The sequence below is a fragment of the Daphnia pulex genome, chromosome 8 (assembly GCF_021134715.1).
Source record: "Daphnia pulex isolate KAP4 chromosome 8, ASM2113471v1".
Classification (NCBI taxonomy): Eukaryota; Metazoa; Arthropoda; class Branchiopoda; order Diplostraca; family Daphniidae; genus Daphnia; species Daphnia pulex.
The window spans coordinates 10,711,636-10,725,619 of record NC_060024.1 but is presented as its reverse complement, the minus strand read 5'-3'; the positions used below and the strand labels follow the sequence as shown (position 1 = coordinate 10,725,619).

General features: G+C 39.1%; 5 protein-coding genes and 2 long non-coding RNA genes across 15 annotated transcripts; 3 read left to right on the top strand and 4 right to left on the bottom strand.

The window, feature by feature from the left end:
- Positions 1-29: 29 nt before the first annotated feature.
- On the top strand, positions 30-1,281 carry LOC124200254 (DNA-directed RNA polymerase II subunit RPB3-like). The gene is made up of 5 exons (XM_046596431.1): positions 30-222; positions 282-628; positions 694-756; positions 816-962; positions 1,029-1,281. The coding sequence occupies exons 1-5, from the start codon at positions 137-139 to the stop codon at positions 1,208-1,210; spliced, it is 825 nt and encodes a 274-aa protein (XP_046452387.1). The 5' UTR covers positions 30-136; the 3' UTR covers positions 1,211-1,281.
- A 6-nt stretch (positions 1,282-1,287) lies between these two features.
- On the bottom strand, positions 1,288-2,255 carry LOC124200255 (transmembrane protein 170A-like). 2 transcript variants are annotated; one of them, XM_046596432.1, is made up of 4 exons: positions 2,071-2,248; positions 1,847-2,003; positions 1,657-1,762; positions 1,288-1,594 (listed from the first exon to the last, which is right to left on the bottom strand). In XM_046596432.1, exons 2-4 carry the CDS (start codon positions 1,968-1,970, stop codon positions 1,399-1,401), a joined length of 426 nt encoding a protein of 141 aa, XP_046452388.1. In that variant the 5' UTR covers positions 1,971-2,003; positions 2,071-2,248; the 3' UTR covers positions 1,288-1,398. The 2 variants fall into 2 exon arrangements, with proteins under 2 accessions (XP_046452388.1, XP_046452389.1); XM_046596433.1 differs by having other exon boundaries at positions 1,847-2,255.
- Positions 2,256-2,356: 101 nt separating this feature from the next.
- Positions 2,357-5,662, top strand: LOC124200252. 5 transcript variants are annotated; one of them, XR_006877215.1, is made up of 9 exons: positions 2,357-2,442; positions 2,513-2,647; positions 2,710-2,923; positions 3,316-4,178; positions 4,243-4,360; positions 4,427-4,968; positions 5,049-5,161; positions 5,413-5,546; positions 5,606-5,662. It is a non-coding gene; the product is annotated as an uncharacterized LOC124200252 (long non-coding RNA). The 5 variants fall into 5 exon arrangements; XR_006877214.1 differs by having other exon boundaries at positions 5,049-5,338; XR_006877213.1 differs by having other exon boundaries at positions 2,812-2,923; positions 5,049-5,546.
- A 1,768-nt stretch (positions 5,663-7,430) lies between these two features.
- On the top strand, positions 7,431-8,275 carry LOC124200251. Its single transcript, XM_046596428.1, has 2 exons — positions 7,431-7,752; positions 7,814-8,275. The coding sequence occupies exons 1-2, from the start codon at positions 7,709-7,711 to the stop codon at positions 8,103-8,105; spliced, it is 336 nt and encodes a 111-aa protein (XP_046452384.1). The 5' UTR covers positions 7,431-7,708; the 3' UTR covers positions 8,106-8,275.
- Positions 8,276-8,896: 621 nt separating this feature from the next.
- Positions 8,897-10,408, bottom strand: LOC124200250. Of its 4 annotated transcripts, none has more exons than XR_006877210.1 (7): positions 10,394-10,408; positions 10,031-10,197; positions 9,829-9,968; positions 9,682-9,768; positions 9,512-9,626; positions 9,312-9,451; positions 8,897-9,094 (listed from the first exon to the last, which is right to left on the bottom strand). It is a non-coding gene; the product is annotated as an uncharacterized LOC124200250 (long non-coding RNA). The 4 variants fall into 4 exon arrangements; XR_006877207.1 differs by having other exon boundaries at positions 9,512-9,605; XR_006877206.1 differs by having other exon boundaries at positions 9,512-9,605; positions 9,688-9,768.
- Positions 10,409-10,725: 317 nt separating this feature from the next.
- On the bottom strand, positions 10,726-12,212 carry LOC124200246 (alpha-(1,3)-fucosyltransferase C-like). The gene has a single exon (XM_046596425.1). The coding sequence runs from the start codon at positions 12,100-12,102 to the stop codon at positions 10,822-10,824; it is 1,281 nt and encodes a 426-aa protein (XP_046452381.1). The 5' UTR covers positions 12,103-12,212; the 3' UTR covers positions 10,726-10,821.
- A 135-nt stretch (positions 12,213-12,347) lies between these two features.
- On the bottom strand, positions 12,348-13,944 carry LOC124200244 (alpha-(1,3)-fucosyltransferase C-like). The gene is made up of 2 exons (XM_046596422.1): positions 13,806-13,944; positions 12,348-13,679 (listed from the first exon to the last, which is right to left on the bottom strand). The coding sequence occupies exons 1-2, from the start codon at positions 13,848-13,850 to the stop codon at positions 12,612-12,614; spliced, it is 1,113 nt and encodes a 370-aa protein (XP_046452378.1). The 5' UTR covers positions 13,851-13,944; the 3' UTR covers positions 12,348-12,611.
- Positions 13,945-13,984: the final 40 nt, after the last annotated feature.

The window sequence follows — 13,984 nt, the reverse complement described above, 5'->3', positions numbered from 1 at the left end:
AGGAGGTTCTTGTACACGACTCATTGTTTGGGCTAGCTTGTTGCAGACTTGCAGAAGGAAGCGAGAGTCGAAACGAGAAGCCGGCAAGTAATTATTCTTAACGTTTGTTGTTTTGAATAATACAACTTACTTAAGAATGCCCTACGCCAATCAACCAAATCTCAAATTGACCGAACTAACAGAGGAAAATGTTAAATTTCAGATTTCAGACACAGACCTTAGGTATTTACTTAAATTGTTGGTAATGAGAACATTTATATCATGCCTTTATCACATTTCAGTGTAGCAAACTCTCTGAGGCGAGTCTTCATTGCTGAAACCCCTACATTAGCCATTGATTGGGTCCAGTTTGAAGCAAATTCCACTGTCTTGTTTGATGAATTTTTGGCACATCGTGTGGGTCTTATTCCACTGACTAGTGATGACTCTGTTGAAAAGATGCAGTATTCCAGAGACTGCACTTGTCCAGATTTCTGTGTTGATTGCTCAGTGGAGTTCACTTTGGATGTTAAATGTTCTGAGGATGTTACACGCAATGTCACCACTGCTGATCTAAAGAGTACTGATCCAAGAGTGGTTCCAGCTACCTCCAAACGGGATGAAGAGCCACCAGATGACAATGATAATGGTACTGCAGAACATTTCTAAAGTTTGGAATCTGAGTTTGATTATAAATTTTTTTGTTTGTTTTAGAAATTTTAATTGTCAAGCTTCGTAAAGGACAAGAACTCAAAATGCGGGCATATGCCAAGAAAGGTAAATTTTGTTGCAGTTCAATTTGTTTCTCCTTCTTGAAAATATATATTTTTTTTTAGGTTTTGGTAAAGAACATGCAAAATGGAATCCAACAGCTGGAGTGGCCTTTGAGTACGACCCTGATAATTCATTGAGGCATACTTTGTTCCCGAAACCTGAAGAATGGCCAAGGAGTGAATATTCGGAGCTGGGCGAATCAGATCAACGTAATTTTTAAACGAATTTTTATGGTTTAACTAGTTTTATTTGAATTTTTATTTATTTATTTTTAGATGAAGCCCCATACGATCCTGATGGCAAACCTAACAAATTTTTTGTTAACGTGGAATCTTGTGGATCTTTACGACCAGAAAATATTGTCTTAATGGGAATCGCTATTCTCAAGAAGAAACTTTCTGATTTGCAGACCCAATTGAGCCACGAAGTGCAAAACGATGCCCTCGCCATCAACTGATTTTCCATTTTGTTCGAAATAATTGTAATGGTTTTGTATTAATGCAATTAATACACGAAGAATTAAGTAAAGCCGAATATCATCAAACTTATTTAATTTGTCTTATAAGATCTCAGGTGGACATGGAGTAAAAAAGGAACTTATGTAGCACAGCAAAATATGGTGAATATGAAAAATACATTGGTGATCTATAATACTGCAAGAATTCTAGTGAAGCCAAAACAAGCACTGCAGAATGTTTGTCCCACACCCCAAAGTGCAACATGCCATCTAGCCATGACTAGTCCTGAGTTTTCATACACAAATGACACAACTGCGCTTGTCACTGCACCTGTTGTTAGAGGTGTGATAATTCCCATCAAAAGAATTATGATGGAGTAAAACCTATTGCCAAAAGATTATATTTAGTTGTAACAGAATATGTGGAATGCTTAGGTATATTTTACCTTCCAACTGCATGCTTCCTTAATGTCAGAAATGCAATTATGGCAGCAACGGAATGAATGAAGATGGAAGAAAACATTGCCCACAAGAAAACGTTGTACCACATTTCTAGATGTATTGGGCATTGAATATTTTTATTATAGGTAACATGTTTCCTCTAAATTTAATATGTGGGTGAAAAAAAAATAATACCAAAGAACTCTTCAAGAGGAGCATTTGGTTTGTTCCAGATTTTTTCGAGGATGAAATCCATGTTAGAACTAGTTGACTGCGAGCCATCAGCAGATATTGGTGTTTGAATCATAGTGAGCTGCATTTTGCTATGCAGTGTTATCGCTCAGAACGATATCTGTCGCAGTGTTGTAAATCAGTTTGCTAATAGCAAGATAAAGAATAATTGATGGATGATAGCTTACAACGGAGCACGCGTAAAATAGACACCCAATAGCTGGGAAGCTGACTATCTTACGAAATTAAATTATACATGTTCTGTTTTGTAGATTAGTCATTATTGTTTACTTATTGTAACAACTTGGTACGCTACACATTGTAACACGATTCTATGAAAATGTAAATAAAGGCAGATAAGGTGGCTACTGGCTAGCAAAACCTGGTGGTGAAAATAGTTAGCTCTTGCTTCGTTTATCGTGAGGGAATCTTTTGGCTGTCGGTAGGTGGCTAAAATGGATTTCCCCCATCCACCAGGTGGCGCGAGTGTCTTCGTGAGGACGAAATATTTGTCATTTGTTTCCGAGACGCTGACCAAAAGTGTATTCCAAATTCATAACGTAATTACAGTGTCAATCTTCATTTTCAGCCATGAAATTTTATCTATGACGTTTCTGTCTGAATTTACAGGCAATTTTGGCATATAGTTTCACTTGGCCAAATAATGTAACGACGTGGGTCGAAACTGTTGTCCATTTTGTCGAAATGTCGGTCATTGTTAGCTGTACGTCTCATCTCGTGCAGAAACACTTCAGAGCTAGTAAAGTAAATTTTGTTGATCAATTTCTCTGCAATAATGCAATAGGTTTTATTAGTTGATTTTTCAGATCAGAGATGGAGATCACTTTGCTCAACTGTTGTAGAAGTTGAGAACATGACAAAGTCTGAGCTTCATGGCAGTCATATCATTAATTTTGTTTTTGTTGCAGCCAGCTGGGGAAAGGTGTGGTCGAGTCCTGTTGAGCTGCAGGTGCTGCATGCAGTTTATCAAGCTGGTGTTATCCCATCCCTAGTGTTACTGCAGGAAAACTTCTTGAATTGGTAATTTGATTGATATTATTGGTTGTAACTTGGGAAGTCTTGAGTTTTTTTTTTTTTTTTTTTTAATTTTGATTGAACTGACAAGTTATGTGATGAAGAAAATTAAGGGTAACATTTTTTTCTTCCAAATAATTGTTTCTTCAAAAGGAAGCTACATTGTTGGTCAGCTTTCAGCCTTTCACTGAGTTAACAATTTCCTTCACATCAAACTAGAACAAAAATTCCCACTCAGTATTAACAAGTTTATAACATATTGGAAGTAGATGTACATAATTCTTTTCTGGTATCTTTTTCAATTAAAATTAATTGTTAATTTTAAATTAAGTAAATTTTATTATCAGTACCCTTTTTCACATTTCATATAGTTTCATTAATGTTCTTTTGCTTTGTAGGAGTTCATGGTCGGTTTGAGCTGTTTACGGTGTTGCTGTTTGGACTACAGTGGTTTTGCAGTCCCTTCCAGTTGAGAGATGCTCTGAAATGGATTCTTGTTCACACTTGCAGTTCAACATCACACTTAAATTTGTCATTTGCCTATATTTGTGTCCGTGCAGTATATGCCGTGTTGAAAAGTTGGGTTAGTCAATGTTGCCTGATGGCTGTCGGTCTTGTTTTATCGGCTGCATTTTGTCGATATGTCGTCTCTTGTTACCTGTACAGGTGTTGAGGTAATGCTTGGTGTTTCGTTCAGTTACAGGTGCATATCTGGGCTCCCTTCTTCAGTGGCCCCGTTTCCCTAAATAACCACTAACCAACGCCCGCCGGTGGTCACTCACTCGCTGCGACAACCAGGAGGAAGGGAGATGTTTGGTCGAACGGGGACTTGCAAGGCGCATGATTCGATGAAATCTGTTGAAGGGTCATGAGTCTAAGCCGGAAGCCTACCATGATGCATTGCTCTCATAATAACTGCTCTTCAGCTCTCTTCGCTCTTTTTCCGGGTTCTCTTAACCACGGCCGGGTAATCTCCCTGGTAGAGTCAGTCGGGCAGTGTCTCCCCCTGCTTGACTGGCTGCAGTTTTTACCGGACGGTTTGTTTAATAAATAAAACAAGTATAAAAAACCATATAATGTTTTCATTTTATAAATTGTTATTCATTAATTAAATATGTATAGATAACAACTTGATTAACAAGCATATTTATACAACATTGTTTATGAAACAGACCGTCCGGCACAAACTCTTAGTTAGTACTATTGCTCAAAAACTGATTCTCTTGAATCAGCAGACTCGAGAGTTTATAGTGCCGTCAAGGTAGATATTTCTGAATGGCACCCGTCTTGTCAACTGCTAATGATTCATGTTCTTGGTTTGACAGAAGCTGTGTTGTGTTTGTTGATCGTCTCCACCATGCACGCGATAATCAAGACCAGCAACGTCTTGATCAAGAAGAAGAAAAGAACGGAGAAGCAAAGAACGACGATGTAAATAGCGGGGTGGGTACCGCTAAATTCATTCTTAGTTGAATGTCGAATCGCTAATATCATTGTTGGTTATGGTAGAACAGTTTTCCATACTGGTACGCTGTATGACGTCGAGCATTGCCAAAATGGAAGTGCTCTTTGAAGAACTGAGCGTCTAAATCTTCTTCAGTCAGATGAAGCTAACGGATTCGGAAATCGTCGAAGAAGCAGAGGACATCACAGCTGGAAAAAAAAAACGCGAGTCAAACTGACAAACTCCTGTGGTTAAGTTCTGCAGCTACTCTCAAAATATTTTGTCTTGTTTGCTCGTGTTGATTGTAGACTACTTTTAAATTATCTACCAGTGAAGCCCTAATAAGAGGTCCAAGAGAAATTTATTCGGGTCAACTGATACCATACCACGTACTAAATCGTTAATGGTTTTCAGGTAAAAAATAACCATGAGAATATGGGGTCGCAGAAATAGATGTCAACTGGTGGAAAATAAGAAGGGGTACGGATGCGGTATTTTTCTTTTCTTTTTTAAAAAATACTGTCCGATTTTTAAAGATTTCGTGAGGAACATCCAATCTGTCGATCGCGGTCGCTAACCAATTGGTAGAAAAACAGCACCAATAATGGTAAGAAGGTGTGCTGTGAAGTGGCGTGATAATTTTAATCATGGACATGGACATTCAGGTTTCATTTCGTGATTTTTCAGGTCGAACTCGGATGTGCTTTTTCGAGATTTTAACACAAATTGCATTTTATACATAAAAAAATTTATCATAAAGCTACAATGTTACAGCATTACCCGTACTATGGCTCGTCCCGGTTTGTATTGCTTTGTATAATCTTTAGTTGAACGCTAAATATATTAGAGGCTAGCTAAGAGAATTTGGCTAGATCTTTACAGGATTAGTGAATGTGATTTTTAAAAGAAATTGTGCCTGTTGTACATCGATATTATTGGCCTTGATTCTTAAAGGTGGCTTGGCAAAACTTTCGACGGTTAAACTCTATTTAATAAATAGATAACATAACATTTAGCTAATGACCTTGTATTCTTGACTAAATATTTTCAGGCAACTTTTGAAATTTTTGTGGGCACTGATTTGCAGAGTGCTCGTGACCAACAGATAAAATGGCCCAATCCATATTGCAAATTTGCAAGCTGTCTTCCAAAACCATCCAAAACCAAGGAATTTCTATTTGCAAGGTAATTATTTCAACCAATGTTTCTTTTTATTACTGTGGTAATAATTCAAGATGATGAAGTCTAATTAGGTAGAAAACCTTTCTGAAAAGTTTAGGAGCCATTGTTAATTTCAATTGGTATAAAGTGAGTTTTAAGCCATAATCATTTGGTATTAATTTTTATATTGGTTCCAATCCCCAGCAACGTAAACCTGCAGAAGGAAAGGCACGTAAAACTTGTCATGCAGTGGTGTAGAGGTTGGGTGAGAACGGGATAACCATTTGGTGTTACATAACCATTTGGTATTCATTTTGATATTGGTTGTTGTAGACCCATCCCCAGCAACGACAACCTGCAAAAGGAAAGGCACGTAAAACTTGTCAAAAAGAGGTTGGGTGAGAATGGGATGTGTTACATATAACCATTTTCATTTTGATTAATTTTGATATTGGTTGTTGTAGACCCATCCCCAGAAACTTCAACCTGCAAAGAGAAAGGGCAGTCCGCCTGTCCTTCACATTCGAAGGTCACGGAGATCATTACATAAAACGTGTCATGCAGTGGTGTAGAGGTTGGGTGAGAACGGGACGTGTTTCATCATTTTCAAGTAGCTACAATAGCCGCAAGGCTTAAGAGGTGAGGGTGATAAAAAAATCGTATAAAAGGAGAGAGAAAAGGCGAAGGTAAATCAGTCGAGGGAGCATCTCCGACACGTCAACAACTGCAGCGCTCTGTCTGTCAGTTCGCATCCATGGGTAAATATTCTGTCTTTTATGTAGAGTTTGGTATCAATTCAATCCTTCTTTTTATTTGTTTATGTATGCCTGTTATTATGTAATATTTATGTTAAAATTTATAATTGTCTAGCAAACTATGGCGTAGTGCTGCTGTTGTGTGTTCAATCATTGATGGCTGGGTCGACCACTGGTTTACCGATGTCTTCTTGGTATGGCGGATACCAAACCGCAACGCCGCCGCCTTACTACCCAAAAGCAACTTACGCAACGACCAGTTACTGCACCGAGGTCTTCAAGTACTACACCACTAAAGCACCGGACTTGAATAGCACAACTTACGCTGCCCCGAGCCACTACACTGACGCCCTGAAGTATTACTCTGCCCCGAGTTACTACTCCACCAAGGCGACGGAGGATGACTACGCATGCTGCCCCATCCTCCGAGGCTCATACACCGAGGCTCCTAAGTATTACTATCTTCTCATCTACTTATTGCACCGATTTTCCTAAATACTACTCTGTTCCCAGCTGCTACACCAAGGCTCCCGCTGATTTCTACACCGAAGCGGCAAAGTACTACTCTGCCCCGATCTACACAACCATAAATGAGGCGGCCAAGTGTTACGCTGTCCCGACTTACTGCACAGAAGCTGCTCTTTCGTACTACGTTGAACAGGAATACTACACTGATGCTCCAGTTCACCACACCACGACCTACGCTACACCGCAGCCCCCAAGTACTACACCGAAGAAGCCGCCTACAACAACGTATGCTGACTAGTTTACTACACCGAGGCTCCCAAGTACTGAATCACTAAGGCACCGGAATTCTACACGGCTGTGTATGCTACCCCTGCCTACTACACCGAGGCCCCGCATTGCTACAACGCTGAAGCGCTCAAGTACTACACTACAACCTGCGCTTCCCCGAGCTACTACACCTACGTCCCGGAGTATTACTGTGCGCAAAAGGAGTTTTCAAAAAAAAGAAGTGCCCGAACTGCAGTGCCCTATCTGTCACCAACTGCTTTCCTCATCGTGTAACCGATTCGCAATCATGGGTAAATATTCTAATTTTTACATTGAGTTTTGTATCAATTATATAATTTGTTAATATGCCTGTTAATATTTAATATTAATGTTTCAATTTATTTACTGTTTAGTGAACTATGGCGTCGTGCTCCTGTTGGGTGTTCAATCATTGATGGCTGGGTTGATTGCTGGTGTAGCGATGTCTCCTTGGTATGGCGGAAATCAAACCGCAACGTCGCCGCCTTCCTACACAACTAAAGCAACAAACAGTTCCTGCGCCGATGTCTTCAAGTACTACACCACCAAAACACCGGAGTTTTATACCACAACTTACGCTGCCCCGAGCCACTACACTGATGCCCTGAAGTATTACTCTCCCTGAGTTACTACTCCATCTAGGTGACGGAGTACTACATGACTACGCATGCTGCCACATCCTACTACACCGAGGCTTCTAAGTATTACTCTGTTCTCAGCTACTTATTGCACCGATTTTCCTAAATGCTACTCTGTTCCCAGCTGCTACACCGAGGCTCCCGCTGATGTCTCCACCAAGACGGTTGAGTACTACACCGAAGAGGCAAAGTACTTCTCTGCCCCGATCTACACAACCACAACTGAGGCGGCCAAGTATTACGCAGTCCCGACTTGCTACACAAAAGCCGCTCTTTCGTGCTACGTTGAACAGAAATACTACACTGATGCTCCAGTCTACTACACCACGACCTACGCTACACCTAGCTTCAACACCGCAGCCCCCAAGTACTACACCGAAGAAGCCGCCTATTACACAACTACGTACGCTGCCTAGTTTACTACATCGACGAATTTAAGTATTGCCCTGCTCCAAACTACCAAACTTAGGTTCATATGAATTGCAATTTTCATTATTATATCACCTGCTCCGACCTAAACACCTAAGTTCTGAAGTATTTCTCTGTATTTGTGAAAGATTGCTGAAATACAAGATTTAATGATAAATCACATTTCTATTTTCTCGTTAAATACCTTTTCCTGCTGATAATTGCATGATGTGAGAAAATATTTCTGAGTGCTATGTTAACTTACAAATAATTTATCTTGCCAAATACACCGATAAAAATTCAAACTCTTTTTGCATTTCAATAATATTTAAACTCCTTTTTATAAATTCTTTTCTATCATTAAAATTCAAAGTCCAAACTATGTATTAAAAATTCAAAGTCACAACCTATTATTTCTGCTAAGTCCAGACTTTTGTTTTTGAAAAAAAATTTAAAAAAATTCCCCTTACACGAAATTTGAAAAAAATTTATCGTGAAAAAGATTGATACGAATATTTTATTGCATACAAAATTTATTTTTATAACTTTTTACATACATTATATACATTTTTCCTGTGGCCCCCAGGGGGGGGGGGCCTGTCGCTTTCTCTACCGCGATAATAACATGATGCAAGTTATTATTTGTTTGGCGCAGAAAGCTTGTTTTATCTAGCAGTTCTCAACTGTTTCAAACCTGACATTGATCAGGTTGCCTCAGTCGTATACTGCATGATTGAATGAAAACTCAAAAGACAACAGATCAAACTTTTAACGCAGCAACACAAAATATCAATGGCAGAGCAATTTCAAATAGCATGGATGAAAACACAAACACAAGAATGTTTAAGTCAGGAACCCAGATGTCACAGCTCAGCTACAACAGCACAGCAACTTCTGGATTACACTGCAACCGCATGCTGCATACAAAGGTTCAATCTGTCTTTGTCACACTTTCACCATTTGGCTGCAACAAGGTAACCACCAGCGTTTGTTTTACCTGTTTAAGAAAAGAAAATTATTTTCGAGAAACACAACTGTGTACACATGCATACTCATTATAACAAAAGAATACAAAGAGTAACAGAAAACTACGCAGTCCAACAGAATAACTGTGATATCTGATTCAAAAATTCGATAGTAGTGGAGCAAATTGGTCTTAGTCATGTTAACTAAATCTGTAGTACTTTTGCAAGACATTTTATCTAAATAATTACTTTTTCCTGTTGAATGGGGTGAGACGTAAGCCAAAGAACAGGCAGCGAGACACACGAGGCACGCCATTTCGGAAATGTACAGGCACTTCCCAAGTCTGAGTTGAATGATTTGGCAAATTGGTTTCTACGTGCTAAATTACCTGAAAATTTTCACATCAACATTTTACATTCAATAACAATAGGAAATTCACAATAAATACCTTTTAATTTTCATCGTGAGAAACGTCACAACCAACTTCTGCTGCGTCTTGGATCAAAATGGCCGCTAAGCGTTCCTGAAGACACTGGCGCTACCTGGTGGACATCATACAGCCACTTATTCACTTTTTAATTTAACCTTTTAATTTAATCTTAATGTTAATTTATCTACATTTACTTAAATTGTCAGTCTTCAATTTCAACAATCTCTCTTCAGTTCCGGGTTTCCAAACAACTATAACTGTGGTGAGGGCTTAATCTGAAAGGAGAAAATACTTTAATATGATTTTAAACCATGTTGTAGTAACAGTTCACTTACTAGTTCTGATTTCTGAAGTGTTTCTGAACGAGATGAGACGTACATCTAACAATGGCCGACATTTCGACAAAATGGACAGCAGTTTCGACTTTCGACCCACGTCATCACGTTTGGCCAAGTGTAATTATATGCCAGATTGCCTGTAAGTTCAGACAGAGACGTCAAAGATGAATAAAATTTAAGAAATCCAGACTAGCATTACCCATTACATTAAATGGCTGAAAAGTGAAAACGAAGATCGACACCGTAATTCCGTGATGAATTTGGAATACACTATCAGTCAGCGTCTCGGAAACAAATGGCAAATATTTCGTCCTCGCGAAGACACTCGCGCCACATGGTGGATGGGGGACAATCCATTTTAGCCACCTACCGACAGCAAAAGATACCCTTACGATTACCACGTTTGACTGTACGGAACAAATGGATTGCTTTCCGAACTCTGTTTCCGATCCGAAGCTTAACATCACGAATCACGAGAAATGAATAATCAGATACACATCACATGCACATAAATCTGATTAGATTGGGGGTATGGGGGTTCCAGACAAAATATAAAACTTACAATTTTATGAAGAAAAGAATAATATTCCTGCCTGTTGCAGTATGGCTGTAACCTGTAAGGCAGCAGCAGCAACGGTTATCGGTTATCGTTTTAGTTAGAGTAGGGGAAACTTTTGACAACTACTCAACAATCCGCCATCACATGATAAACAAGAACACCTATGTCATCTATTGGAAACCTCTGACACTCCAAGTCCCAACAAGCCCCTACGGATACCACCCTATAACGGGGATATACCGATATAGCCTATCCAATCGTTAAGGGCAATTTAAAAAACAAAACAACAAAAATAAAATCAATCACTATACCAAAAAAGGGAAAACCTATTTAACCAAACAGCAAAACATGTGTATTAAATTTTATGAGCTTGAATAACAATGTAGGGAAAAGTATTTAGACTTTTATAGGATATTTATATTTTGAGAATTTCATTTCCAAGAATTCATGAGCTTACACTTATTATTCGGATCCCATTCTGATACTAACTCAGTGTAGAATTTGTTTACACCATGATCTTGATGAAGTTTCTTGCACAAGTCGCAGAAACCGTGGCTAGCCATTTGATCCACTCCAGCCTCTACCTCATAGTGATCCTTCCACCAGAAATACTCATTGTAGAGCGTGTCGTTGGAATCAACAAGTTTCAGGTACTCGACCAGTTTCTCCGGAGTAAAATCCATTGCGTCAATGTAGGAATGGGGTGGTGCGATCTGGCTATAGTTGGCCCCTCCGTAGACGACCGGAATCATATTGTGCTTCAGAATCTCAAAAAATTTTTCCGTGGCGTAATCGGTGCAGATTGAATTTTCGAACGACAAATAGAATTTGTATTTCTCCTCCAGCATGGTGTAACATTCCGGATAAGACAACCAATGGTCATGATTCCTGGGACAACTCAAATTACCGCATTCGCCATAAACATCGACAGGGATGAATTTACTAAGCTGACGAACGTAAGTCTCTCGCAAACTGTTAGTATCACAATGAGACACCATCCAACCGACTGGCTGGGTCTTGTTGGCAGCGTAGTTTTTGGTTGATGAAAGATGCGTTTCCTCAATCATTTTTCGTGTTTCGTCTGCAGTTGTGGGTGCTGTCGGACGCGGTGAAACTCTACCGTAGGGTAATTGAACATCCGAATTAAGTCTGTAACTCATGGTCCAGTTGAAGTAATTACCAAACTCAGTTATGTCGATTGGCATGGTGGTAGGCGATTCCTGTGTTAAAAAAATTAAGCGCTGATGCGCTTGTCTCTTAAATTCTGGTAGTTGTGTTAACCACAGCTCATGCATGTGAATAATGATAGCATCGTAATCTTCGAGAGGCAATAATTCTGGTGTTGTTGCATAGTCGAAAACGACGCAGTCAGAAACTTCGCATCCATGTTGAATAAAGGGCTGGTAACCAAATCCAAATGCGGCCGTTTCGATCCGATGTGCACTGTTCCATATCAAAATAGTTTTGTTTCCACGATTTTTTACTCTCGAAAACCTATCGAAAATTGGTTTGTCAGACGACAAGTTATTCTGTTGTAGATTTGAACCTGTGACGTATTTTTCAAATGGGACCATCGTAAGAACTACGATAGCGATTAAAAATGTTAGCAACATTTTAGTGAAGTACAAGTTCAAAAGTCGATGACCAACTTGAATAACTTCAATTACGGATTCGTTTTTCTTTGAACTTTGATCGTTATCCTTAAATAACATTTGTAAATATAATCCTAAAGAACAACTTTTTCTTTTATCTTGCCTGACTAAACTGTCGATCGGAAAAGCAGAAGTAAATTTTCACTGTTGATGAACATGCATCGTCGGATTGACGTCCGTGTTCCTTCAACGCTAAGGATGACTGAGAAAAAAAATTAGAAAAATGTTATTCGATTCAAAAATGTTATTCGATTCAGACATCAAATGAAAGCGAAACATGAAACTAATATACAAAAGCCCAAACAGCTGTTTCAGGTTCTTTTATTTCGTTGCAGAAAACGTGACTTCTAACGGATTTCTTATTAATGGTCCATTATTCCATATCATGTTCCATATGTAACAATTTAGTTGATTTTCAGCTATTCGATTAACATACATTTAATCAGTTCCCTATATTATAGACATAGAACTCACAGATAAATAAATGCAACCAAATCAAACGCGGAGTGGGATCAGAGGTTAAGAAAGTTTGCCATGGTACGTATGAAAATGATGGTTTTAATTTGTTGCTAACTTTGAGTTTCCCAAGAAGTAAACTGATGACATTGCGTATTGTAATGCCACTCCGAAACTAACTCGGAATAGTACTTGATTACACCTTGATCTTGGTGAAGTTTCTTGCACAAGTCGCAGAAACCGTGGCTAGCCATTTGATCCACTCCAGCTTCTACCTCATAGTGATCCTTCCACCAGAAATACTCATTGTAGAGCGTGTCGTTGGAATCAACAAGTTTCAGGTACTCGGCCAATTTCTCCGGAGTAAAATCCAGTGCATTAATGTAAGAATGGGGTGGTGCGATCAGGCTATAGTTGGCCCCTCCGTAGACGACCGGAACCATATTGTGCTTCAGAATCTCAAAGAATTTTTCCGTGGCGTAATCGGTGCAGATTGAATTTTCGAACGACAAATAGAATTTGTATTTCTCCTCCAATACGTTGTAGCAATGCGGGAAAGATAGCCAGTGTGAGTGATTTCGAGAACAACTCAAATTACCGCATCCGCCATAAACATCGACAGGGATGAATTTGCCAAGCTGATGCACGTAAGTTTCTCGCAAACTGTGAGTACCACAATGAGATGCCATCCAAACGACTGGCGAGGTTTTTTTAGCAGCGTAGTTTTTGGTTGATGAAAGATGTGTTTCTTCAATCATTTTGCGCGTTTCTTCTGAAGTTTTGGGTGCTGTCGAACGCGGTGAAACTCTACCGTAGAGTAATTGAACATCCGAATTAAGTTTGTAAGTCATCGTCCAGTTGAAGTAATTACCAAACTTAGTTACGTCGATGGGCAGTGTAGTAGGCGATTCTTGCGATAGAAAAATTAAGCGCTGATGTGATTTTCTCTGAAATTCTGGCAGGTGTGTTAACCACAGCTCATGCATGTGAATAATGATTGCATCGTAATCTTCAAGCGGCAATAATTCGTGTGATGTTGCATTGTCGAAAACAATGCAATCAGAAACTTCGCAACCGTGCCGGCGAAATGAGTCGAGTTCAAATCCAAATGCGGCCGTCTCGATCCGATGTGCACTGTTCCATATCAAAATAGTTTTATTTTCACGCAATGTTGGAGCACTCTGGAATACATCAAACAAAGATGTGTTAAAAGGCGAATAGAGCTGTTGAAAACTGAAACTTTCATTTTGTCTTCCAAACAGTACAACTGCGAGCACTACGTTTAAAATCAGAAATATCACAAAAACCTTTTTGCAATTGAGTTTCGATATTGAAATGCTTCCTTGCTTCATTTCAATTATTTTTTAGTCACTGATTTAGTATGTTACACGGCAATAATGTTACTAAATAATGACGTTTAATTTTTAATAACTCAAGTTTACATTTCATCCACGTTTCAACAGTGAAGTGAATAACTTGAACACAT

Coding starts and splice junctions, on each gene's coding strand:
- LOC124200254 (XM_046596431.1), top strand. CDS start 137: ATGCCCTACGCCAATCAACCAAATCTCAAATTGACCGAACTAACAGAG. Junction 223..281: donor ATTTCAGACACAGACCTTAG/GTATTTACTTAA, acceptor ATCACATTTCAG/TGTAGCAAACTCTCTGAGGC. Junction 757..815: donor GCGGGCATATGCCAAGAAAG/GTAAATTTTGTT, acceptor ATTTTTTTTTAG/GTTTTGGTAAAGAACATGCA.
- LOC124200255 (XM_046596433.1), bottom strand. CDS start 1,970: ATGCAGCTCACTATGATTCAAACACCAATATCTGCTGATGGCTCGCAG. Junction 1,763..1,846: donor TCCTCTTGAAGAGTTCTTTG/GTATTATTTTTT, acceptor CAATACATCTAG/AAATGTGGTACAACGTTTTC. Junction 1,595..1,656: donor AGGAAGCATGCAGTTGGAAG/GTAAAATATACC, acceptor TTTTGGCAATAG/GTTTTACTCCATCATAATTC.
- LOC124200251 (XM_046596428.1), top strand. CDS start 7,709: ATGACTACGCATGCTGCCACATCCTACTACACCGAGGCTTCTAA. Junction 7,753..7,813: donor TACTACACCGAGGCTTCTAA/GTATTACTCTGT, acceptor CTCTGTTCCCAG/CTGCTACACCGAGGCTCCCG.
- LOC124200246 (XM_046596425.1), bottom strand. CDS start 12,102: ATGTTATTTAAGGATAACGATCAAAGTTCAAAGAAAAACGAATCCGTA.
- LOC124200244 (XM_046596422.1), bottom strand. CDS start 13,850: ATGAAGCAAGGAAGCATTTCAATATCGAAACTCAATTGCAAAAAG. Junction 13,680..13,805: donor CGAAACTCAATTGCAAAAAG/GTTTTTGTGATA, acceptor GATGTATTCCAG/AGTGCTCCAACATTGCGTGA.